Raw genomic sequence first — 26,694 nt, 5'->3', positions numbered from 1 at the left:
CCCACTTTTTAATTTTAATTAATTTTCTTTCAAGGCAAGGTCTCACTCACTCTGTAGCCCAAACAGACCTCCAGCTTGTGGTTCTCCCCTTGCCTCAACCTCCCAAGTGCTGGAACTACAAATGTGATCACCTTGATTGATCTTTTCAGTTTAAAAAAAATATATTAGATTTATTTATTTATGGGGAGAGGGCAGTGTGTGTGTGTGCCATGGCATGCATGTTCATCCTCTCTTTCCACGTGTGGGTCCAGGCCAGGTTTGGAGGCAACTCCCTTTACCCTCTGAGCCTTATAAGCTGGATTTACACGCAGTTGTGAGCCACAGGATGTGGGTGCTGGGAGTTGAACCATTTTGCGCAAACGACCTGGCTACACCTCAGGGACAGGGTATCATATAGCCCAGCCGGACCTTGAACTCCCTATATGCCCCAAGATTGTCCTCAAACTTGTGATCCTCCTGACGCCACCTCCCCAGAACTGGGATTACAGTTATGCACCACCATACCTGTTTTAATTCTTTTTCCCTTTCAGCTCATTCTCAGCAGTGGATCTTGAGAACTACTATTTGTTGCTCTTTGGGATCCCTCGCGCCCGGGCCGCTGCAGGTGTTCCTGGCGTGGAGCGCCTCTGGCACCTGCCCTGGCCCGGCCCCAGCCTCAGCCCCGGCCCCGCGCAGGCCCTGCTCTTCCGGCATTTCAGGCGTGTAGCCGGCGGGGCTGCAGCTCGGGGTGCTTGAGAGTCACAGCCGGCGGGACGCACGAAGCAGGATGGGCTGCAGGCACAGCCGACCCGGCCGCTGCAAGCGCGCGGAAAAGGTACTGGGCGTTGGGACACGGAGGTCTGCCTTGGGGGGCGTTCAGAGGGTCGACAGAGGACACCGGATGGACAACAATCGGGGACTGGCACGGAGACCCGGGTGCAGGGACGGCGATGATCTGTCCCCGCCCGCGCCGAGCCAACCCGGCAGCCAGCAGCCGAGTTGACACACTCAGCCCCAGGCAAAACTGAAGCTGATCTCTGCTGGCTGTCCCGGCGCGGAGATGACTGGTGTGTCTGTGGCAGATGGTCTTAAGTGTGGGGCTGTCACTGTGTGGTTGAGGACCGGACGCTTGACCTCTCTGAGTCTTGGGCTAAGGTCTAAGGCCCGCAATCTGAGTGGTCCACTGCCTTGCAGCGCTAGCATCACTTGAGACCTGTTGGAAACCTAAACTCCAGGTCCGCCCAAGGGTTGTTAAGACACAGCCTGCCCCTTAACGGAGTTTCGCCTTGGATCACTGCGCCCTTTTAGAGCCTGGGAAGCGGTCAGGGACTCTTGCAAGCTCAGAGCAGTGCGTGGGCTGCCCTTAGGGTAGCTGGGAGGGGCCAAAGAGGGAGGCGATCTGTAGTCTCCTGCAGCTCTCTCCTCCCTTCCTGTCCCTCCCCCAGGGACCTGAAGCTGGGTTAGGGCCCAAGAGACTGACTCAGGTTTCTGCCCCTTGAGGTCTGAGAAGCCCCAGGAGGTTGGAGCCTAGATCCAGGACCATGTATACAGAGAGGACAGCAGGAGGCCCAGAGAAGGGAACAGGGACCCTGGAGTCCTGGTCCTATTTCCTGTTGCTCTCTGCCAGTCCCTCCGTCCCAGCCGGTGGGGATGGACAGACCTTGCACTTGACCAGCCCCCCCCCTTGTGAAAATGACTAACTTTGCAATGAAACGTCAGCTCTTCTGTCTGTCTGTCATCTGTGTACGTCTGTCTTCAGCTTTGCCAGTGTCTCTCTCTCTTGCTCTCTGCTCCCTCCCCGGCACTTCCAATGACTTTTTATTATTTGTTTTGCTTTTCTCCCTCCTTGCCCCCCTTTTTTTTGTGACAGAGTTTTATGTAGCCCAGGCTGCCCACAAATTGGATATGTAGCCAAGACTGGCCTTGAACTACTAATCCACCTGCCTCTCCCTCTCAAGTGCTGGGATTACCAGCATGTCCCATCATGCCAGGCTGTATGTTTTTGTTTAGTTTTTGAGAAAAAGTCTCAATACCTAGCCCAGGTTGGCCTCAAACTTTCAATTTTCCTTAGCTGCCCCGACGTTGAAATTATAGGCATGGGCTGCCATTCCTGGCTTCCAGTGGCTGCAAGGTCCTTCAGTCAGGCTTATTGCCTCAAACAGCCTGACATGTCTGCCCTGGACCTGTGTGCGTTTGCTGGGTTCTGTCCATCACACTGCCTGTTAGCAGGACAGTGGGCAGCTTTTTTTGGCTAAGTTTACATCTGTTCCTACCTCTCCTGGTTGGTGCTTTTGCTTAATTTTTAATGCAGGTGTCAAGACCTGAGCACCCAGTCCATCCCAGCAGGCTGGGAATACCCCTGGGGGATGGGACACCAGAACAGAGGCTTGGGCCACAGGGTCAGACCACAATAATGACTCACCCTGAGCATTTTCACTTCCCACTCAGCCTCTTGAAGGCCCTGAGAACCAGGTTGAGCTATAGAAGGAAGCATTCCTACATTACAGGTGTGGACACTGAGGCTCAGAGAGTCAGATGCTAGGGTGAGGGAGCTGGAGAGATGGCTCAGTGGTTAAGAGCACTGGCTCCTCCAGAGGATCCAGGTTCAGTTCCTAGTACCCACATAACCGTTCATAATCATCTTAAATCCCAGTACTATGGGATCTGACACCCTCTTCAGGCCTCTGTGGCAACCAGCATGCATGTGGCACACAGAATATATGCAGGCAAAAACTTATACACATAATTTTTTTTAAAAAGGTTTTTCCTAATTAAAAAAATATAAAGACTTGCTGGATGAGGTGGCAACTTTAATCCCAGCACTCAGGAGATAGAGACAGGTGGATCTTTGTGAGTTTGAGGCCAGCCTGGTCTACATACAAGTTCCAGGACAGACAGAACTATAGAGAGAGACCCTGTTTCATATATACATATACATATGCGTATATGACTGGTTTTCTTCACATGCCATCTAGCCTGTCATACACACACACACACACACACACACACACACACACACACACACACACCCTCCACTGCCTTGTGCAGAGCATGGAGCAGGTGCTGAGAAGTGCAGTAAGGGCCAACTGGGAGGCAGGCCAGAGCTTAGCCCAGCATGCAGCAGGAGAGCCTCCCAGACTGAGAGGAAGGCTTCTTGGGTGGGGAAGCTTGGCAAGAGTTCCCCCAATCAAAGCCAAGGACTCAAGGGAAGTCCGAGCTGCAGAAAGCCCAGGATGTTGGGCTTGCGCAGAGTGGGGTGGCTGGTAGCAATGCCAGTCTTTATGAGAACTTGCCAGGCTTGGGACAGGATCCAGATGGTTAGGACCTCCCTTGTACCTCCCACACACAGATCCAAGGATTGTTTTGTTTTGTTTTGTTTTGTTTTGTTTTGTTTTGTTTTGAGACAGGGTTTCTCTGCATAGCTTTGGTGCCTGTCCTAGAGCTCACTCTGTAGACCTGGCTGGCCTTGAATTCACAGAGATCTGCCTGGTTCTGCCTCCCAGAGTGCTGGGATTAAAGGCGTGTGCCACCACTGCCTGGTCAGATCCAAGGATTTGATGAGCTCTGTGCTCTGTGGCTTGACTGACCAGGCCCTCTAGACCTTACCGAGAGGCCCCTCCTGGGACTAAGTCACTGCTGTCTCAGGACATGCTGATATCCTGGGAATAGGGACTGGGGATGTAGCTCAGGGATAGAGACCTGGCTTCTATCCACAGCACCACACAAACTGGGCATCATGGTAGATGCCTCTAATCCCAGAACTTGGAAGGTGAGGTAGGAAGATCTAAAGCTCAAGGTCATCCTCAGCTACAGTGAGCTCAAGGCCAGCCTGGTCTACATAGCAAATTTCAGGCCAGCCAGAGCTAGCTATCCAGTGAGACCTTGTCTCAAAAACAAAACTAAACTAAAAAACAAGCAATGGCAACAACAAAAAAAAATCATTCCCCCTACACAGGATCCTTCTTTCATGTTCTATGTACATACTTTTTTTCATGTATTTTTCATGTGTGTGTGTGTCTGTCTGTCTGTCTGTCTGTCTATGTGTCTGTGTGCACACACATGCCACTTCATGTGTGGAGGTCAGGTAACAACTTTCAAGAGTTGGTTCTCTCCTTTCTGGGGATCAAAATCAGTTTGTTAGTGTTGTCAGAAGGCGGCTTTACCCACTGAGTCACCCCAAACACACATAATAAGACATATTTGATGCCAGGCGGTGGTGGTGCACAACTTTAATCCCAGCAGTCAGGAGGCAGAGGCAGGTGGATCTCTGTGAGTTCGAGGCCAGCCTGGTCTACAGAGCGAGATCCAGGACAGGCACCAAAACAACACAGAGAAACCCTGTCTTGGAAAAAAGAAAAAGAGAGAGAGAGAGAGAGAGAGAGAGAGAGAAAAAAAGAGAGAGAGAGAGAGAGAGACATGTTTGAATGTAATAAATACACAAAACGTCATCTAAAAGAACTTGGCAGACATCTGTGCACGAACTCCACTGAGTTCTGAGGTCTGTGGTCTTGCCTTAGTTCTCAGATCTGCCTGAGTGACCTTGCCAGCAACTCAGCTTCTTGGGTTCAGTGTGAGATAGACACAACATTGGCTCCTGGGTCTAGGTTTGTTCTCCAAAGTCGATGAGAGGTTGAGTGTACTCAAGACCCAATGGCCTGACTGGCACGTGGTGAGACATAGAATTAAAGTTGGGATCTAAGGATGTCACTGCCTGCGGCACACCAAAAGAAGCAAAGGAGTTTGTGAGGACAACGGACATTAATGCTTGCTGAGGGGGCAGGTGCAGGGACGTGTAGCCTCGGAACCTTTGTTCTCAAGGAGTAAATTAATCTGTTCTCTGTGGAGCTGGGACGCAAGGTCTTGGTCACTGGGAGAAGCTGAGGGGGCCAGATTTTCATTTCTTGTGCAGAATGGGGGGGGGGAGGAAGAGTAGTGAGTTCCTCATTACTGGAGAGGTTCAAGCAGAGGTCAGATGTTATTTGGGCGAGAAAGGTAGAAGTGATACAATCCCCAGATGGCAAACATTTGCAAGTCCACCGTGGAACCTAATTGTTCTTATCATTGCAGTTTAAGACTAAGTTTCAAATTTTAAAGCAGTAGGAAGGAATTTGGAAATTGCTTCTAAGATCACCATTAAGAAATAGCCTCTATAAAATTCATTGGGTGAAATTCTCAAAGAATGAATAAGATTTTAAAAAAAGAAAGAAAGAAAGAAATATCCTGATTTTTTCCCCACATATGTCATATAGATGAGGGTGACTATTTTTATAAATCTAGAAACCCCTTTTTTTTTCAATATTTTTGGTGTGTGGGGGTGGAGGGGAGAGAGAGGGAGAGAGAAAATGCATGCCACACATATACCAGCATCCTGCCTCATCTATCAGATCCCCAGGAGCTGAGGTTACAGACAGTCGTGAGCTGCCCACATGAGTGCTGGGAACTGAACTCCAGTACTCTGGAAGATCAGCAAGTGCTCTTAACCACGTAGCCTCCTCTCCAGCCCTAAATCTGGGAATATATTGCATATGGCTGTTTTCTGGTGCTCTACCAGAGGCATTTTCCCCACATGAATTAGTCTGTAGAACCTTTTTCTAATGGCCACCTAAGGTCCTGGCCATTGTCCTTGTTTAACCGGTTGGTTCTTTACAGCCCTCCACCTTTGCTAGTGATGAACTTCTTGTGTTCTCCTAACCCGGGGCACAGTGACTTTGTCCCTAGATCAGCAAGAGTCACATAAACAATGATATCTTGGCCGGGTGGTGATGGCGCACGCCTTTAATCCCAGCACTCAGGAGGCAGAGGCAGTTGGATCTCTGTGAGTTCGAGGCTAGGATGGGCTACAGAGTGAGATCCAGGACAGGCTCCAAAGCTGCACAGAGAAACCCTGTCTCAAACAAACACAAAAACCAACGATATCTTGGCTGGGACTTGAAGGTGGGCGGGGATGAAACCTTCACTGGCTAACTATGATATGGTATGAGGTGGAGGTCCCGGGCAGAAGAAATACAAGGCACATTTGACCTTTGCCCTGCCGTGGCCAAAGGCATGCTGCTCAGGGAGCGTGAGAGAAGCCGCCGGCCTGACGAGGCAGCAGCTGTCCCCTCACCTTCTGCCCTGGCCATTACTGACACATCACACCGGTATATACATGGCCTGTGTCCCAGCCACCACAGCAGCACTGGCCCTCGCGTGGCCTCTGAGCTGATGTTTTTAGCCAGAAAAATAATGTTCCATAGATCTGTCATTCTGGATGAGTCCAGTGCAAGCTTCCATACACAGAGTGTTCTCAGAGACTCGTGAGGTGCAGCCACGGTTCTGTGCTAGACAGCTAGACCTTTCAACCTAAAATGCACCAGAAACATTCCTAAGACGTAGGTCCTCCTGGGGATGCAACCCATCTGAGAGAAGGCTTACCTGGCATATCCAGGTTCTTGGGTGTCATACCCAGTATTGCATGAAGCTGTGTGGTGGCACATGCCTATAATCCCAGCACTAAGGAGGTGGGGGAGTGAGGACCAAGAGTTCGAAGTTACCAGGCAGTGGTGGCATACCCCTTTATCCCACCACTTGAGAGACAGAGGCAGGCAGATCTCTGAGTTTGAGGCCAGCCTGGGCTACTGAATGAGTTCCAGGACAGCCAGGGCCACATAGAAAAAACAAAACAAACAAAAAAATCTATAGTTTTCTTCAGCTACACAGTGAATTTGAGGGTAGCCTGATCTACACTGTATAACAACCTGACTCCAAAGAAATTCCTAGGAATTGCTTTTTGGGACACATCCTTTGGTGACATGCTTTCTGAGCTCATACATGTTCTTTTGTTTGTTTGTTTGTTTTTTGTTTTTTTGTTTTTCAAGACAGGGTTTCTCTGTGTAGCTTTGCTGCGCCTTTCCTGGAACTCACTTGGTAGCCCAGGCTGGCCTCGAACTCACAGAGATCCGCCTGGCTCTGCCTCCCGAGTGCTGGGATTAAAGGCGTGTGCCACCATCGCCCGGCTCATACGTGTTCTTAATTCTGCTTTCTAAAATTGTGGTTGAACTTACAGGAGGCTAGACTCTTTCCCTAAGAGCCTGACATGCTCCAGCCTCCTGTAAACACACCCCCATTTGCCTCCGTTGGTGCCATGCCCGGGCCTGTGCTTCCTGTCAGCTCGTGATTTTTATAGCGACAGCCTGAAATGGTGAAAGTTCACTTTAATTGCTCAGGAGAGCTGTTTGAGTCCAGGGTGTGCATCACTGGGTAGCAGGGACTGACATGTGTGTTCATAGATCATACAATGAAGAGAAGTCTGTAATCTGCCTGGAAACAAGCTGGTGAAGCTCATGGTGGGCCAGGCATGGAAGCCCATAGCAATGGTCATAGCATTGGGGAAGTAGGAGCATGAGGGTCAAGAGTTCCATGTCATCTGTCATGCTTACTATATAGCAAGTTGGTGGCCAGCTTGGTCTACATGAGACCCTGTCTCAAAAAAATTAAAAATGTAAACAAACCTGAATTGGGAAGAGTAGGCATGTGCTGTAAAGCTGAGTGACCACCGTTCAGGCTGGCACCTCACAAGGACTTAGCTTTCCATCCTCAAGGCCTACATTATCCTCTTGGTGTGTCCCACCCTCAGCACTGCGAGTGGTCTTCCCAGGATGGGTGGAGCACCTTTTGGGGACTGGGATATGGCCCACTCTTCAACTCTTCCCTTCTGGGTCCTTAGGCTTTTCTCTCTGTTCACTGACTGCCTTGGCCACTGTTGTACTCCAAGAGAGCTTGCTTCTGTTTGGCATAGAGTCTCACTATGTGGTCCAGGTTGGTCTGGAAGATGAGCTCCTCGGGCCTTGGAGGATGGGCATGCACTGCCACACCAGGCTCCACTTCTTTCAGATGAGCGAATGGCTTCGTGTAATAGCAGTCTTTAGAGTCAGGTCCATCCTTCGCAATCGCCACGAAGCTGCCTCCTGTGCTTTCTGGTTGTAAATGTCCTGCCCTGGGCTCCACCTCACCCTTGCTCAAGCTCTTGTAAATCAGAGTGCTCATAAAACATAATTTGATCATCAAAAATAGAAATAAAGGGGCTAGAGAGGTGGCTCTGTGATTGATACCATGTACTGCTCTTCCAGAGGACAGGAGTTCTGTTCCCAGCTCCAAGGTGGAGTGGCTGCCAACTGCCTGTAGCTCAGGTTAGGTTAGATCCAGGAGATCCTTCAATCCTTCACCCTCTTCTGGCTCCATGGGCGCCTGTGCTCACATCCACATCCTAATACACACACACACACACACACACACACACACACACACACACACACGATTAAAACTAAAATATATCTTAAAAAACAGAAATAATGTCAGACATGGTGGCATATATCTTTACTCCCAGCACTTGGGAGGCAGAGACAGATGGATCTCTGAGTTTGAAGGCAGGCTGATCTACAGAGTGAGTTCCAGGCCAGCCAGGACCTGTCTTTAAAATAAAAAAAAAAAAAGAAAAGAAAAGAAAATTGGGTATGGTACTTCACACCTGTAATCCCAGCACTTGGGAGGTAGAGGAAGGAGAATCATGAATTCAAGTTCATTTTCAGCTGCACAGCCGTTCAAAGCCAGCCTGGGCTACATGAGACCCTGTCTTAACAAAAACAAAAAAATCAAAAATAGAATTAAGGGGCTGAAATGATGGATCCATTCACTGGACGCTCTTCCAGAGAACCCAGGTTTGAATCTGAGCACTTGTATGGTGGTTCACAACCATCTGTAACTCCATTTCCAGAGGATTCACAGTCCTGTGCTGGCCTCTTTAGGTACCAGACACATGTAATACACAGACAGACAGACAGACAAAACAGTAATATGCATACAATTAAAACAAATTTTTTTTACGTTATTTATTTTATGGGTATGAATGCTTTGCCTGCATGTACATATATGTACCATGTGTGTACCTGATGCTCCAAGAGGTCAGAAGAAGATGTTGGCTTCCCCGGGAGCTGGAGTTGCACATGGTTACAAGCCATCACGTGGTTGCTAAGAGTCAAACCCAGGTCCTCTGGAAGAACAGTAAGTGCTTTAAACCACTAAGCCATCTCTTTAGCCCCTAGAAAATAATTTCTTTTCTTTTCTTTTTTTTTGGTTTTTCGAGACAGGGTTTCTCTGTGTAGCTTTGCGCCTTTCCTGGATCTCGCGCTATAGACCAGGCTGGCCTCGAACTCACAGAGATCCGCCTGCCTCTGCCTCCCGAGTGCTGGGATTAAAGGTATGAGCCACCACCGCCCAACGAAAATAATTTTTAAAGAAATAATCTTACCTCACAGTAAGATTAAAAAACCAAGTTTATCCCCAGAATGTTTCACTTAAATCATTATAATTAACATATTCACAGACCAATTAATGTGAAGTAATAAATATTCATAATGTCTGAGAAATTAAGATGTTAGAAGCCATACAGAACACTCCAGTTCCAAATATGGCTACACAGGTATATAATATAGGCTGCCATATTCCAGGCTTATCTATGTATCACAGGATTTTACTTTTACATTTTTCTGTATTCTCCCTAATTTCTACAGCAAATACTGACTCCTGCAAAAGTGGAAAAAAAATTGCATTATGTATTAATGTTTAAGAAAGTGACAGGGGCCTCAAGGATGATGTAGCTCAGTGGCAAAGTGCCTGTGCCTGCTTACCATGCACAAGGTCCTGGGTTCGATTCCCAGTGTCACAGGAATGCAGAGGATGGGAAGGGGAGACTAGGAACTGCCTGTGGGGGAGCCCCAGGTGTCACTGTGCAGGTGCTAGCCTGGAGAGGGTTTTGTCAGACCCTGGGAAGGCTATGACCTTCTTGCAGCTGACAGATGTTCCTGCAGACGAGGTCCTTTTTCTGTAGCGATTGCTATGAGGTAGGACACAGTGTTTCCTGAGTTTGTGATCTTGATATACTGTGAGACTTGGAGGTAAGCTGAGAGGTCAGCCACAGCTCTGCAAGGCCTGTGCCTGCCGTGTTTCTCAGACAATGAGCAAGAACCTCCTGCATTCTGAGCTCTTTGTGCTGTGCTAAATACTGCAGGGACCTGAGGTCTGGAAGCTCCCACAGCAGCACAGTTTTGAGTTTAGGATTGGAACCCAGAGCCGGATGCTTCTGGAACCCCGACCTTCAGCCTCACTTTACTCTAGTTAGTGTTTGTCCGAGTGGTTCTGCACCGACTGAAGCATGTGATCATGCCTTTTGTTCGTTGCCTGGTTTCATTTTTAAGATTTATTTTTAGGCTCAGCGGTTAAGAGCACTGACTGCTCTTCCAGAGGACCCGGGTTCAATTCCCAGCACCCACATGGCAGCTCACAACTGTCTGTAACTACAAGATCTGACACCCTCACACAGGCATGCATGCATAGAGGCAGAACACCAATGCACGTAAAATAAAAATAATTTTTTTAATTTATTTTTATTTATATGTCAGTGTGTGTTTATACAAGTGAATACAGGTTCCCACAGAGACCAGAAGAGGGTGCTAGATCACCTGGAGCTACCTGATGTAGGTGCTGGGAACTGAACTCTGGTCCTCTGGAAGAACAGCAAGTGCTCTTAACCACCAAGCCTCTCTCCAGCCCTGGGCTGGTCCTATTTTTGTTTTGAACTCTCTGTGTAACTCAGGTTGGCCTCGAACCTGCAATCCTCCTGCTTCAGCCTTCTGAGTACAGGGACTATAGTCATGCATGACCACCCTGTCAGGGCGAAACCTGGTTTGAAGTATCTCCTCCCACCCACCCCTCCCACCCCCCGCCGCTGTGAGGCCTCGGTTACCTTATTTGTTATAATCAGAGCTTCACAATGTTATTACTTAATTGTGTGTGTGTGTGTGTGTGTGTGTGTGTGTGTGTGTGTGTGTGTACTCACATGCAATGGCACATAAGGGGAGGACAGAGGACGATGAATAGCAGCCCGTTCTCTTCTTCTGCCACGTGGCTCCTGGGGATTGAATTCAGGTTGTCAGGCTCCGTGGCAAGCCTTTACCCACCCAGCCACCTCGCCTGCCCTACTTGGGCTATTTTTATAAACATCTCATAACCCTTTTGTCAAGAAGAAAGCCTTTGGGGCCAGAGAGATGGCTCAGCAGTTAAGAGTACTGATAATTCTTCCAGAGGACCCAGTTCAATTTCTACAGCTATCAGGGTGGCTCACAACTGTAAGGCCAGTCCCAGGGATCTGATGCCCACTTATACATCCAGGCAAAACACTCATACATATTAAAAAGATAAACAAGTAAATAAATAAATAAATAAACTTTTCTTTTTCTTTTTTCTTTCTTTTTTTTCTTTTTCTTTTTTCTTTCTTTTTTTTCTTTTTCTTTTTTCTTTTCTTTTTTTTTTTTTTTTTGTTTGTTTTGTTTTTCTAGACAGGGTTTCTCTGTGTAGCTTTGCGCCTTTCCTGGTACTCGCTTTGTAGACCAGGCTGGCCTCAAACTCAGAGAGATCCACCTGCCTCTGCCTTCCGAGTGCTGGGTTAAAGGCATGCGCCACCACCGCCCGGCAAATAAACTTTTTTTAATTGTCTCATAATCATGATTTTTATTAGTTTTGCATTTAAAAACAACAGTGACAGCAAGCAGGGGTTCATTCTCCAAGTTGTGGGTAGAAGGAATAAACTTTAATTGGGGAAGATGTTCTTCATTGGCAGTCAGGTTGCAGTGATGGATGTTTGGGAATGGCATCTCACATGCTGCTTCAGGTGTTAGATCTGGCAAACATTCAGTTGCAGAGGATTCACTGGGAGGTCAGTACCCCAGTGTGGCTTCTCCTGTGTCTACTGAAGGAATCAGAGCACGTGAATTTCCACGGGCATCCAGGTACATTGCACACATAACGCTTCTCCCCAGGGTGTTTCCTCATACGGTCTCTGAGCTGTAAAGGCTTTGTGTAAGGTTTCCCACAATCTTGGCAGGCAGGAGTCAGGCTTCAACTGGGAGGCTTCTTCTTGGACACAGGGCTCTGGGACTTGGAGTCTGATCTTTCCTGGGGACGCTGTCTCTGGACCACAGGAGAATCTGGCATGCTTTCTGGAGGTTGTCTTGGGGTCAAAGGAGAATGGGAGGGGCCTGGCGATCCACCTGAAACCACCTGAGGATCACTGCCACCTTCAGCACTGGGTGCTGGCTTCTGACCTGTGCAGACATCCTGAGCATGAGAGGATACCAGCTGGCCCGAGTAGTGTGGCTGGGCACCACTGGGCTTTCTCAGGTGATGCTTAGATTCAGCCTTTTTTCCTGTAGAGGTTTTTCTTCCTGTCACACTGGCGAGTCACGGCAAAAGGTGGAATTTCGTGCCTACACCCACAAGTATTAAGAAAAGTGAACTTGGCGATAGTGAGGTCGGGGACCCACATCAAAATTGGCACTGAATGCTCTCGGGAACACCCCTCACATGTTCTAGGTGCCCTCTGATTGGAGTCCAAGGTCTGGTCCCCAGTGACAGGCATCTCTTGGTGGTGCTCCTCTTGGGCGGTCTGGTCCAACACAGAAGTAACTACATGGTCTTCATCACGGGTCTGTTCACCACTGAAGGACCTTACATGGCTCCCTTCAGGAGATGCGGGCTTTCTTTCAGAGAGAACATCTTGATTATCACCAGACCTCTTCCTCAGACTTTCACACAAGGCTGCAGTATAGGTCACAAAAGTCTCCCTACCACTCAAGGTCTCCACCAGGCCGGATTCTTTGTGGACTGTCTCCTTGCTGCCAGAGACTGCTCTCCCCTGGGAACCAGAGAGGGAGGTCTCCTGGGTGTTGAGCTTCATCAGCCGAGAGACTGCAGGGGATTTAGTCCGGTCAGCAGGCACACCTTGCTGATTCATAGCAACTGCCTCACTGGGCTCTCCCAATTGGAAAGGTGTGTCTTTTCCAAGATTTGCCCTTGAGTTCTGGGGCAAAGATTTAGATTTGGATTTAGACTTAGATTTAGATGCCATCACTGCTTCTTTACTGGTAGGTACCACTTGGCTCTTTGGTGTGCTACAAGATTCAGGGTTCATCACTGTTTCAGCACAGGTAGGCACCACTTGTCTCTGAGCTGACTGGTCTCCACAGGGGCAGTCTGAGGAGTGCAGGGCCCAGGCTGAGAATCACCCGAGTTTCTCTCTGGCCCTTCAGTGGTTCAGGGACCACCTGCTGGTGCTCCTCAGGTTCCTCAACTGTTCCAGAATCTGAGAACATGATGCTAAACTAGGTTTTCAGTTCTGGGAGCTAAAGTCCTTAAGAGTAGTCCAATATGAAGACAGACAGAGGCTACGTGGTAGACCCAAGCTGCTCTAGAATGTGAGCTGGAGGCCAGGGCTTCAGACCTGCACAGGCTGTGATGAAGGTGACCTGGGAGAAAGGATAGATAAACTTTTTCATTAAAAAATGAAATTCAATTTTTGAAAAAGAATGAACCTTTGGGATTGGTGAGTTGGTTTAGGAAGGAAAGGTGTTTGCCTCCAAGACTGATGACCTCAGTTTGAGCCTAAGGACTCACAGTAGAGAGAACTGACTCCCCAAAGTTGTCCTCTATTCTCCACACATGTACTGTGGTGTGTGTGTGTGTGCGCGCACACACAAATACTAGTATTTAAAATAGAAAAAAAGGGGGGAGCCCATGATCTTGGGGCATTTGCTGTGGGGTACATCAGCTGCCACCCCTAGAACACACAGGCACTTTCACTAAGGGTAGTGGTGACAGGAGCCGGTCATTGGTGCTGATGGATTCAGTGCCCTTCTATGCCCACGGCATGGTTGAATTGGGTTGTTGAACTAATTCTAGAGGATGAATAGAGAAAGGCCAGACTCACTTCCAGACACATCACCTCTGACCCTACCGACTTCCTGCCAATCATTTAGTGGTTGGTTCAAGACACTTAAGGTCTCTCAGTCTTAAGCAGAGGCTGCCCCCCTCCAAAAAATAGACTATACTCTCAGCCGGGCGGTGGCGGCGGCCGGGGGGCGGCGGCGGCGGCGGTGGTGGTGGTGGTGGTGGTGCACGCCTTTAATCCCGTTCTCTCCTTCTGCCACGTGGCTCCTGGGGATTGAATTCAGGTTGTCAGAGGCAGAGGCAGGCGGATCTCTGTGAGTTCGAGGCCAGCCTGGGCTACCAAGTGAGTCCCAGGAAAGGCGCAAAGCTACACAGAGAAACCCTGTCTCGAAAAAAAAAAAAAAGAAAGAAAGAAAAAGAAAAGATAAAAAAGCAGGGTCCTGGCACTGTTGAAAGTCACAGCCGCTCCATGCAGCTCCTCACTGTGTAACCCATGATGATGCTACACAGTTGAAGGGGACATATGGTGAATGAGAAAGCTTTGGTTTGAAGTTCCTTTGCCATGTGGGTATGACCACACCATTTAGTCTCTTCTGGCTGAAACAAAGGATCAGATATTAAATACAACTACAGCTGAGTATAGTAGTATTCTCCCATAATCCAAGGATTTGGGAGGTGGAGGCAGGAGGATTATGAGTTTGAGGCTAGCCTGAGCTACATGAGACTGTATCTTAAAACAAAAACAAACAAACAAACAAGCACCGGGCTATGGAGTGACTTACCAGCTAAGAGAATTCCCACTTTACCAGAGGACCCAAGTATCCATAACTCAGGGCTTACAATGGTCTATAATTCCAGGCCCAGGGGAGTTCTTCTAGCCCCAGAAGTGCCCATATGCATGTAACATATACACACATACATAGTCACACATGTGCAAGCAGGCTGGGCAGATGACTCAACAGATAAGGGCCTTGCTGCCAAGGCTGATGGCCTGAGTTCAGTCCCTAGGACCCACACAGTAGAGGTAGAGAACTGCCTGCCACAGGTTGACCTCTGGCCTCCACGCATGTGTGAGACACACACATACCCACACTTGCTAAATAAAGCATAAAGCAATTTTATGAAGCATTTTTGGGAGTGTAGCTCACTGGTAAAACACTTGCTTGGCATGCTGGGAGATACTTAGAAGTCTGAAAGTCCAGGATAGATAACAAGCATGAGATCATAGGCCTCCATGGCACCTCCGTAGCACGGAGGCTTGACAAATTATTTGGAAATAAAATATGCAGGAAGTTTTACGCAATGGCCAGGCTCTGTTAGTCAGGGGTCAAAGGTCACAGGACATGAGGAGAGTGTTATAGAAAATTCAGACTAAAGCCAACTCGAGCAGCCACGGCCCAGGGCTTCCTGTTCTTCCTTCCCAGCTCAGTCATGAGCCCTTCCCATCTCTCTGCCTCAGTTTCCTCCCTCAATGTTGAAGCAGCGGGGAAAACCTTAGGAAGATGTACGAGTGTTTTCTCACTATTATCCAACTGGCTGTCTTTAACTGTACATAGGAAACAAACTCAACCAGTCCTCAAAATTCTGAAATGTTGAATCCCTGCATGTGAACCTGCATCGTTTGAAACTGATTGCTTCTTTACATGGTCGGGGGGCTTCTGCTTGTTCTTGTTTCTTTAAGAGGGTCTCATGTACCCTGGGCTGGCATCAAGCCCACTACGTAACCAAAATTGAACTGGAACTTCTAGACCTCCTGTCTCTACTGCCCCAGTACTAGGGATTACAGGGAAATGTCACCATGCCTGGCTTTAAATTGATGGCTTAAAAAATGTTTTCATCTGTGTGTGTAAGGGGTAGGTGGATAGACTCACATGCATACGGGTGCCCACAGAGGCCAGAAGAGGGCATCAGGTCCCCCTGGAATCAGGTCCTCTGGGAAAGCAGCCAGTGCTCTCAACCATTTAGCTGTCTCTCCAGGTTCCCAGGGTGGCTTTTTAAAAGAATGTGGGAGCCGATGGGAAAGCATAGCATGTGGAGATGCTGTTGCCAAGGCTGAAACCCTGAGCTCAGCTCCCAGAGCCCAAGTGCTGGAGAGAGAGAACCGATTCCACAAGCTGCTCCCTAAACCACGGCTGGTGCATACCCACAGGGACGCATACAGAGGATGAAGCAGAGATGAGACCCTGTCTCAAACCAGGTGGAGGGTGAGGACTGACCCTTCTGACCTCTACACACCCAGTGCATGCCCAGATTTTTTAAGATTTATTTTTATGTGAATTCGTGCATGCGTGCGTGCGTACGTGCATGCATGCTGTCTGTGGAGGTCAGAAGGAGGGTGTCAGATCCCCTGGATCTGGAGATACAGGTGGTTGTGAGCTACCACTTGTGGGTGCTGGGAACAGAACACAAGTCCTCTGGAACTCTAAGCCACTGAGCCATCTCTCCAGCCCCACAAAGATTCTTTTAGAAGAGTTTATATCGGGCTCTATTGGTTTAGGCAGACAAGCTTGAGGGAACCATGGACAAAGAGGATGCTGCCTCGGCACCAGGAAGACAGGGACTTACATCCTCTGGGAGCCCCTGAATACAGTGGAAAGTTGTTTGCTTAGATGAACTTTCCAAAGCCTGCCTTTTCTGAGAGGGTGAGTCAGATGTGCACATCTGTGGGCCTGTAGTGTGTTTTGATAACACAGCTGTCCTGATGTGCTGGCCCCACCCCTGACCTGCAGCATCCTTAACTGTGAAAGTTATTTGAATGATAGACACCAGTGCCTTGAGGGGAAAGGTCCTGCCCCTGGGGCCCACAGGCTCTCCTGGGACAGAACTCTGTCATCTGAGCCTTGCCCCCAGAGTGCAGTGGGACTGCCACATCTCAGGTGTGGGACAGTGAGACTGGCTGTGAGTGGTCAGCGTGAGAAAGGGGGACGGCTGGTGTCCTCTGGTGTCCGTGGGCCTGCCTGGGGCAAGAAGGGACCCCAGAGGACAGATCAGGAACCTGACAGCATAAGGCAGAAATGAGCTGTAGCCTTTAGAAGTTGAAGCAGCAAAAGGGGGGTGCTCCATGTAGACCAGCAGAGGCCGGTCCTGCCCCATGGAACATCGGCAATGAATGACACCCAAAACCCTTTCTACCTAGACAGTCCTCTGCGAACTTCTCTGAGCCTAAGACTGACAGGACCTCTGGGGCCTGCTATGTCTCAGAGTGCTTCTCTCATGCCTCACCGTCTTTCCCATCAGTCAGAGAGGTGGGGTGCCGATCACACCACTCCACATAGCCCCGGCTGCATGCAGTGAGCAGTTGAGAGACAGTGTGTGTCAGCCCATCCCGTCTCACTCCGGGCCCCACTCTTCACTCTAGGTGGAAGAAACACAGACAGAACTCCTGGAGACACTGGACAATGAGGGAAGGATCCTGGAAGGAAGGCGTGAGGAAGCTGGGCAAGGTGAGGACTGAGAGGCCACAGGAGGCTCCTCAGGGGGCCCTCGGCCTCAGAGGGGTGAGGGGACTTTCCTCCTGGGGCGTGTCTTTAACGTTCTGTCGCCATGCTTTGGTTTCCTTTATTTGAGCATCCTCCCCACCACACCCATTTTTTCTTTCGTTTTAAAAGTCTCTACAGGAAGTCTGCCCACCTCAGGTGGGCGTAGCAGCACACGCCTATAATCCCAGCAGTTGGGAGATGGAGGCAACAGGCGGAACAGGAATCCAAGGCAAGCCTCTGCTACTCACAAAGTGGAGATCAGCTTGGGCTATTTTAAACCATGTCCCAAAAAGGGAGGGGTCAGGGTCTAGAAAACCCAGACAAACCAAATCTCTCTTTTGATATAGCCACCTTCCATCCCTACAATGACGACTCCTAAAAATTACAGCTGAAATAGGGCTAAGGAGATGGTTCTGTACATAAAAATGCGTGTGGCACAAGTGTGAGGACCTGAGTTCAGATCCCCAAAACTCATGTAAAAATGGACCACAGTGTGCATCTGTCATCCCTGCTCTCATGGCGAGACGGGAGGTGGAGGCAGGAGAATCCCCAGAATCTCACCGTCCAGCTAACCTAATGTCTGCAGCGGTAAACAAGATCAGAGGTTCCCCTCTGACCTCTGCTTAGACCACAGACACACACAGATAGAGAAGAAATCGTGGCTAGGATAGTCGGGTGTGCCTCGCTGCTCGCAATCCATCACACACAAAGCTAAAGGTAAGAGGACCACTGTGTGTTTGAGGCCAGTCTGGGCAACACAGTGAGTTAAAAGCCAGCTGAGATACAAAAACTTAAAAACTTAAGCAAAGGTTGGAGGGACGGCTCCGCAGTTGAGAAACTTACAACCGCCCGAACTCCAGTCCCAATGGAAGAAATCCTCTCTTCCAGCTTCCACAGGTACTACGGTCATGTCATACAACCCCACACAGACAGACAGATAGACACACACGCATACACACACACTAAAAATCAAATACTGCTTTTATAATTAAATCAGTTTTTGTCAAATTCCTAGTTTTTCAGCTTAGATGTAAGATTGTAAAACATCTGTAGCGAACTTCTGCCCTCCAGGGTTCTCCCATTGTGCTGTAAGCCTGTAGTTAAGACCTCCTCCGTCCTTCAATAAACGCCATTCAGCATTAAAAAAGAAAAATAAAATTCTTAGTTTTTAAATAATTTAGAACTGAAATGACTAAGTCCATGTATATTTATTTTTTCAGATTAGCAAATCACACCTCCAACATGAGTATGTATGACACTGGTGATGTTTAGTGCATTCACAATGCATGCAATCATTGCTACCACTCAGTTCAGAATATTCTCCTCACCCCAAAAAGAAACACCCAGCAGTAGTCACTCTGTGTCTTCCCAGCAGCCTCTGGCAACTGCTAACCTGCTCCCTGATTTCATGGTATCAGATAGCCTGGCTTACTTCACCCAGCAAGATGCCTCCATGTTACAACATCCATCAGGACTCCAGCTCTTTTTTATGGCTGAGTAATACTCCATTGAATAGACATACCATACTTTGTTTACTTATTCATCATGGATATCCAAGTTGTCTCCACCTCTGGCCACTGGGAACGGTGCCATTAGCCCAAGAACTCACTTGGATGGGTGTTTCCATGTCACCTCACTTTACATGTAGGAGGAGAATATGGTATTTCTATACTTCACCTTTTGAGAAACTCCCAAACTCTTTTCCACAGCAGTTGTCCTACTTCCTGCTCCTCCCAGCAAGGTCTGAGGGCCCCAGTGGCTCCACAGCCCTGTCCATGGGTATCATTTGTCCCTCGCTGTCATCACTGTGGCGAGCACAGGCATTTCATTGAGGGTGTTGGTTTGGGTTTTTGTTTGTTGTACTGTTATTGTTTGAGACGTAAGCTCACTGTGTAACCCTGGATGGCCTGGAACTGACTAGTAGCCCAGCCTGGCTTCCAGCTTGCAGTGGTCCTCCTGCCTCAGCCTCCTGAGGGTTGGAATTAAAGGCATGTGCCACCACAACCAGCCAATCTGTTTACTCTTGAGACTGAATGTCACCAAGCCAACCAGCCTGGGCTCAGCCTCCCACGTACTGAGGTCACAGGGGTGTGGCACCACAGAGGTGTGACACCATGGCTAGTTTATTGGGCTTTTGAGCTGCATTTCCCTGCCCACTAACTGGTTCACAGCTTTTTGTGTACTGTTGGCATTTGTATAGCTACTTTGGGAAAGTTATGTATGATTTAACAACATTGAAATTGACTCATGACCCTTCTCCAGATTTACTTCTTTTTTGGTTTTGTTATGTTTTGTTCTGTTTGAGACAGGGTCTCACTGTGTAGCTCTGGCTGTCCTGAAACTTACTTTGTTGACCAGGCTGGCCTTGAACTCACAGAAATCTGCCTGTCACTGCCTCCTGAGTGCTAGGATTAAAGGTGTGCTCCACCACACCTGACTCCAAAATTACTTCTTTTATAAGCTGTTGTGATCATATGGAATTCATGTGCAAGTTTTATATCCTGTATGTGTGTGTGTGCGCGCGTGCGTGCGTGCGCACGAGCGAGTGCACACTTGCATGCATTATGTAGTCATATGTGTGTAGTACCTGCAGCAGCCAGAAGAGGGCATCATATTTCCTTCAGCTGGAGTTACAGGTGATGATGAGCTGTGGTATGTGGGTGCTGGGTGCTGAACTCTGGTCCTCTGTGAGAGCAGCACATGCTCCTGACCCTGAGCCTCTCTCCAGCCCTTGTCCTTTTCATTTAACACTGTATCAAGCATGTTCCCAAGTACAGCTACAAAAAGGCAGGCTGGCTCAGGCCAGGTTTCCAGGCTTATGCCTGTAATCCCACATTCAGGAGGCTGAAGCAGAAGGATGGTGGAATCTGAGGCCAGCCTGGGCTACAAGGTGAGGCCCTGTCTCATAAAAAAAAAAAAAAAAAAGCAAGTCTAGACCATAACAAACTTTGCTTGCTTCTTGAGGGTTTGCTTGCTTCTTAAGAGTCTAGACATCTGGATTTGGTTCTTCAAAGCAATTCTTTCATGAAGATTTGCTTCTCCATTGGCATTCAATCCTTCTTCCATTCCTAGTAACACAGTGACTAGGACAGAGGGCCGAACAACTTTCAAACTCTTGAAACATTTACATTGGTGCAGAATGTCTGGCAATAGAATTAGAACCCGGAAGACGGCTTAACATCAAGCACACTCCCTCACAATCCTGAATTGCTCTGCCTACGTGGCTGCATGGGAAAACCTTGCCCTATGGGCATTGGTTTAATCATATTTAGTAAAATAAATACATAGATGCAAAGTAGCCTACTATGGAGCCCAGCAGGGAATGCCTATGGGGGAATCTTCCCAGTAGTCAAAATTCTATTTTTTTAAAATAATTTTTATTTCATGTGCATTCATATTTTTCCTGAATGTAAGTCTGTGTAAGGTCTCTGATCCCCTTGAAACTGGTGTTATATACAATTATGCCATGCCATGTGGGTGCTGGGAATTGAACCTGGGTCCTCTGGAAGACCTGCGAGAGTCAGTTCTCTCCTCCTGCTACATGGGTCTTAGGGATTGAACTCAGATCACCATAGAGAGACCCTAAGCAAACAAGCATTTATTTACTATTTTTGTTGCTGATGGTGGTGGTTGTCATTGTTTCGGCCACACAGGGTTTCACTATGTAGCCCTTGCTGGCCTGGAACTTACTATGTAGAGTAGACCAGGCTGGCCTGGAACTCACTGAGAACCATCTGCCTCAGCTTCCCAAGTACTGGGATTAAAGGTGTTCGCCACCACCCTCTGGCAAGGTTCCCTCTTAAGTGACTCTGGATTGTATCCAGTTGACAATATACTCTAGCCAGCACAGCTCCTGAGCCAGCCTGGGAAAGGGAAAGATTAAGAAGGCCATTGCTCAGCTCCTGGGTCCAGTGGGCCTGGAGTGATCATCAGAACCTTCTAGACCTCAGGAGCTTGACAGGTTTTGAGGAAAGTGTCTGAGTTTATAGTGATCTCCTTTCTTCACAGCCTTGCAGATATCATGTGCACAGGAGAAAGACACTTCCAGTGTCTCCACCCAAGAGGTCAAAGCCCCGTTGCAGGTGAGAAGGGCCTGGCCATTTGGATGTGAGTAGTCGGGGAATGGTAAGGAAGCCACATGGAGCCCCGAAGCAGCCAAAAATGGTGCCAGTAGGTTAAGGGGACTTTTGCTTTCCATGCATCCTGGCCCTTTGATGTGGTGACCAGATAGTTGGTTAAGGGGACTTGGCATGCTTTCAGGGTTGGCCTTCTTTCCTACGGAGTTACCTGTCTTGTGTTTTCTGAAGGGGGGGGTAATTAATGTGTTATTATGTTATTTTAAGTGGATGTTTTTGCCTGTGTGTATGTCTATGTGCCACTTGTACGCCTGATGCCCTCAGAGGCCAGAAGAGGTTGTTGAATACCATGGGAAGAGCTTTAGACAGTTGTGAGCCATCACGTGAGTGTTGAGAACTGAACTCAGATCCTCTAGAAGAGGAGGTAACACTCTTAACCACTGAGCCATAACTCCAGCCCATCAGCTTTCTTAATTGTAGCTGGACACAATCTAGCACAGCCTGGGAAGACAGTTTCAATGAGGAATTGTCTGCATTGGGTTGGCCTGGGAGGTATTGCCTCAGTTATACTAACTGATGTGGGAAGACCCAGCCTGATGTGGGCAACACCCAACACCCAGGGCATTTGGAGGGTCCTGAACTACACAAGAGTGAAGAAATCAAGTCAGCACAATCGAGCAAGCACGTGAGCAAGTATACATTAACTTCTCTGTTTCTTGTTTTGGGTGTTTTGTTTTTTAACTGTGAATGTGCTGGGACTCGCTGTTTGAAGTTCCTGCCTTGACTTCTCCACAGTGATAGACGGTAACCTGGAATGAACCCTCTGCGCCCCTACATTGTTTTGTGTTGGGGTGTTTTATTATGTAGCGACAGAAATGAAAGTGGAGCCTTGCCCAAGGACTGTCAGGAGGATCTTGGGGATGGCAGGGACTGTAGAATGGAGCTGGTGTCCTGAGGCCCAGGACTGTGGTGTCATGAAAGCAGATGCTCAGAGAGACTCCCAGAGGGATGAGGTCTAAGCCTGGAAGATGCTTAGGATCCCTCAGCGAAGGGAAGCCCTCGGCAGCATCGAGCAACTTGCTCAAGAGCATGGAGGAAGGGGAGAAAACAGGACGTCTAAGGAAGTCCAGGATGCCAGAGTTGTAGAGAGGCCAGGGGGAGGCAAGGGCCATAGGATGGACTGAGCCCGGGAGCATAGGAAGAAGTTGGCCTCTGCCACAAAGGGCATGGCTGAGGAGATCTCTGTCACGGGAAAGGTACAGAGAACCTGCCCTGAGATTGGGGGTATGGTGTGATGTTGAGCCCCTGCATAGCCCGGTAGAGCCCAGCATGGCTGAGCTTTGAATGTAGGTTGACATTGGTCTTAAATAACCAGGACATCATCCCAAGAGTTTAGGGATCAGTATCAGTTAACTTTTCTCACTACTGTGACCAAATACCTGACAAGAAGCAACTGAGTGAGGGAAGGAAGAGTTCACATTGGCTAATGGCTTGAATCATTCCATCGTGGTAGGAAGGCGTGGTGGCAGGAGCTGAGGTGGCTGGTCACATTGCACCCGTGGTCGGGAAGCAGAGAAGTGATGAGCATAGGTGCTCAGCTCACTCTGTCCTTTCTATTCAGTTCAGGAGCCCAGCCTATGGCACAGTGCCACCCAGATCCCGAGTGGCTCTTCTCACCTCAGTGAACTTGATCTAGAAACATTCCCGCAGGCATGCCCAGAGGTTTTTCTCCTGGGTGATTCTAGATCCTGCCGAGTTATCAATCAATATTGACCATCACAAGAGTCGTGAAAGGCTATGGAGTGAGAGGCGGAGCTGGGCCTAGTGGCAGTGGATTCAACCTGCTCTGCTGGGTGGTGTATGGCGCAGGCCAGGATCACACTGAAGAAGCCCAGTCCTTCCCTTTTAATTGACGTGAAGAGAACCACCTTGACAAGCCAAGCTCTTTACTTCCTGCTCCCTTCTCCAGAACTCCTGCGCAATGCCGGCCTCATCACAGGAGGCCAGCCCAACCCAGACGAACGAGGAGGAAGGGTCCATCCTTAGCCGACTCTATAAGAACCACATCCAGGTGCGTACAGAACACAGGCAGGCCTTTATCCTTGGCGCTGTGGGAAGGCCATGGGCAGGCAACGGTAGAGGGCAAGACTCAAAGATGACACATTCCCCTTCACAAGAGCCCGGCAGCAAGAGGGTCCTCAATTCACACCAAGAGAGGCAGACAGGTGGTGGAGCACACAGCTCTATGGGTCCAGAGGGAACTTGGGGCAACTAGCTAGCCTGACACGAGATCGCACGTCAGCCTACAGAACTACAGCTGTGTGCCCACCCCACCCCCCCAGACGCATGCCTCAAAGAGTGCCCCTGGGAGGAGATGAGAGAAACGCAACCTTGGCTGTGAAAGGGGGATCACACAAGCCCAATGCCGTGAGCTGCTGGCAGGGTGGGGAGCAGGGGAGACCCATGTCCCTCGCTACCTGCTCGTTGATGGGGTCCCTCTGTGTCCTTCTCTAGGATTATGGCAGCCCCGGCCCATTCTGGGAGCAAGAGCTGGAGAGTTTGCACCATGTCATTGAGATGAAGAATGAGCGGATTCACGAGCTGGAGAAGCAGCAGCTCCTCCTGGAGATGCTGGTCAGTGCTGGGCGGGCAGCAGGCCGCCACTTTCAGGGCATTTCTAGTTCCAGCGTATCCCATCCCCTGGCCCTCATCCCCCAACCTGCCCCTGACAGCTCTGCTCTGCTGTTCCTGCCAGGAGTCTGGTCTAGGTCAGGCAGCGGCTTCTTGTCACCTGACTCCTGTCTTTTCTCGGGCCCTCAGGTTGCTGTAACTAGGGCAGCCGTGGGGCCCCGGCAGCCCCTGCGCGCCTCAGAAGGGGCTGCAGCTGTCACACTGCAGGCAGGGCTGAGGAGAGAGGTGAGGCCCACAGGCCAGGCAGGCAGAGGGGGCTAGCCTCAACAGAGGTGGAGCTGGGGAACTGAGGTCCTTTGAAGACCCAGAACTGAGGCCTCAGAACCCTGAGACAATCTCACCCTCAGGTTCCATCAGTTTGTGCGATTGGTCTGTTTGGGTTTTTATTAGGTGGATGTATTTTGTGTACCCATGGGTGGGTGGGCATATGGCATGGCATGCATGGGGAAGAGGACAGATGACAGATTGCAGAAATGAATTCTCTCCTCTCACCATGGGGTTTGCTGGGATTGAACTCAGGTTGTCCAGCATGGCAGAAAATACTCTTTACACTCTGAGCCATTTTTTTTTAAAAAACCTTTTTAAAAAAAAATTTATTTATTATGTACACAGTATTATGTCTGCACACCAGAAGAGGGCACCAGATCATTATAGATGGTCATGAGCCACCATGTGATTGCTGGGAATTGAACTCAGGACCTCTGGGAGAGCAGCCTATGCTCCTAACCTCTGAGCCATCTCTCTAGCCCCCAACCTTTTTTTTTTTTAAGATTTATTTTTGTGTGTGAGTGTGTTACCTACATGTATGCATGTGAACCACATGTTTGCAGTGCCCTCAGGGGCCGAAAGAGGGTTTTGGATCCCCTGGAAGAGTTACAGACATAATTATGAGAAGCCATGTAGGTGCTGGGAATCAAACCTGGGTCCTTGGCCCTGAGCAGCCAGTGCTCTTAACCGCTGAGCTGTCTCTCCAGGCCTGACCGGAGCATCTTCCCAGCACTGTTTTGGGTTTTAACACTCTCCAATAGCAGAAGTCAAGTCGACGGTCCACCTTAACGCTGACCTTGTGTCCAGTTTGCCGTCTTGCTCCATAAAGCGACATGCTAGTCTAGAAAGAAGCAGTGTCCAGGGGAGAGGTGACGGGCCCACTGTGCCAAGTGAGTGAGACAGCTTCCCAAGCTCCTTTTCGGTTTGTTGCAGAAAGAAAAAAATCTGATATTAGCACTGAAAAACACCACCCTGCGGCAGGAGGTTGAGGACCTGCGTTTCCAAGCTGGGAACAGGTTGACCGTGACAAGGTAGCCACGCCCCTTTTTCCCACTCCCGACCTTCCGCCAGAACGTCCAGCTGGGAGGGACCCGGAAGTGCCTGGGGACTGGATGGACACGTGGGCCCAGGACCTATGCTGGGAACATGACTCCTCTTTCCCTGGGAGTTAGGAAGCCCAGTTTCTCAACATGAGAAAGAGGAAACAGGAAACAATCCACCTGAGCAGGCATGCGTGGAGCCAATCAGTCCTGAGGCTTTGTGAGCGAGCGCTATTGTCCCGTGTCATGGGCAGCTGAATACGTGACATATTTTCTGGTAGAATCCTCCTCCGGATCCTAAGAGCTAGGTCCTGTTATCCCCGTTTGCTGATGAGGAAACTGAAACTCCGTGTCACCTAAGGTGACCCAGCCTGGTGTGAGGCTCGGCCTGGAGTCACCCAGAGCTCCCCACCTGTGAGGATTTGGTGCTTGGTCAACACTAGAATCACCCCTCACATACAGGCTGGTAGAGGGGGTGGTTGGGGGAACACCTTGGAGAGCGCTGATAACCTCCGCCCCTCAGGAATGAGGGGGGTGGGGAATGGGTTGGTTCAAGCTCCCTCAAGCAACCCCTGCTCTATCTACACCACAGGCAGTTCCGCAAAGATCTGCTTCAGGACCTGGAAAAGGAGTCACGGAACGGCCACTGCTGCAGCAGACGGAGGAGCCACTGAGCCTCTCCCTTCCTAGCCTGCCCTCTGCTGCACCTCAGCGGCCTCTGTCCTCATCATCCAGACACAGGGCCTGGGCCCACCATGGCTCCCAGACTCCCCACTCCCTCCAAAGTCTGTGGAGAAGAGCCCAAGACTCCATTCTTCTCCCAGGACGGACCAGGTGGGCAGGAGGAGATGTGTATAGGGCCACAACACTCATGGTGGAGCTTGGGCCACCAGGATCACCCAAGAAGTGCCTTCCCTTAGTTGGCCCAAGGAACAAGCAAGTAGAGTCGTGTCCATCCCCCACCCCACCCCCGTCCTCACGAGGGCGTTCTCCCGTAGCAGCTGGTACCATTTTGACCATCTGACAAGGAAGGGGAAGCCCCCCGGCCCAGATCATCAGCTTTGCTGACAACTCACTGATCCATCAAGTTCTTATTACCACACTCGTAATTCTCACTCCGAGAAAAACTGCAAGAGACACCATCCAAGAAAAATCAATACAGCATTGTTTGTGTTGAGATGGGGGGTCTCACCACCACGTAGCCTAACCTTGAACTCGAAACCACCATGCCTCAGCCTCCTGCATGCTGGGAACACGGGCATGTGCCGCCTCATCCAGCCAGATAAAGAGTTGAATTTGCTGTAGTGCTAAGCACTGTGAATATTTTTAAGCATATTTATCTAAGGTCTTAATGTGAAAGTGAAATCTTTTTGTTAAAAATAAAGCTATATTTTCATGTTCTTT

The 26,694-nt window shown here is 49.3% G+C and overlaps 1 protein-coding gene across 1 annotated transcript; it reads left to right on the top strand.

The window, feature by feature from the left end:
* The first annotated feature begins 278 nt into the window (after positions 1-278).
* On the top strand, positions 279-26,694 carry Ccdc69 (coiled-coil domain containing 69). Its single transcript, XM_028880034.2, has 7 exons — positions 279-814; positions 17,096-17,180; positions 21,225-21,298; positions 23,262-23,363; positions 23,807-23,926; positions 25,184-25,281; positions 25,883-26,694. Exons 1-7 carry the CDS (start codon positions 767-769, stop codon positions 25,962-25,964), a joined length of 609 nt encoding a protein of 202 aa, XP_028735867.1. The 5' UTR covers positions 279-766; the 3' UTR covers positions 25,965-26,694.

The sequence above is a fragment of the Peromyscus leucopus genome, chromosome 8b (genome assembly GCF_004664715.2).
Source record: "Peromyscus leucopus breed LL Stock chromosome 8b, UCI_PerLeu_2.1, whole genome shotgun sequence".
Taxonomy (NCBI): domain Eukaryota; kingdom Metazoa; phylum Chordata; class Mammalia; order Rodentia; family Cricetidae; genus Peromyscus; species Peromyscus leucopus.
Note: the sequence above shows the minus strand (reverse complement) of the source record. Positions and strands in the feature narration are given on the sequence as shown.

Coding starts and splice junctions, on each gene's coding strand:
- Ccdc69 (XM_028880034.2), top strand. CDS start 767: ATGGGCTGCAGGCACAGCCGACCCGGCCGCTGCAAGCGCGCGGAAAAG. Junction 21,299..23,261: donor AGGTCAAAGCCCCGTTGCAG/GTGAGAAGGGCC, acceptor TCCCTTCTCCAG/AACTCCTGCGCAATGCCGGC. Junction 23,927..25,183: donor AGCTCCTCCTGGAGATGCTG/GTCAGTGCTGGG, acceptor GGTTTGTTGCAG/AAAGAAAAAAATCTGATATT.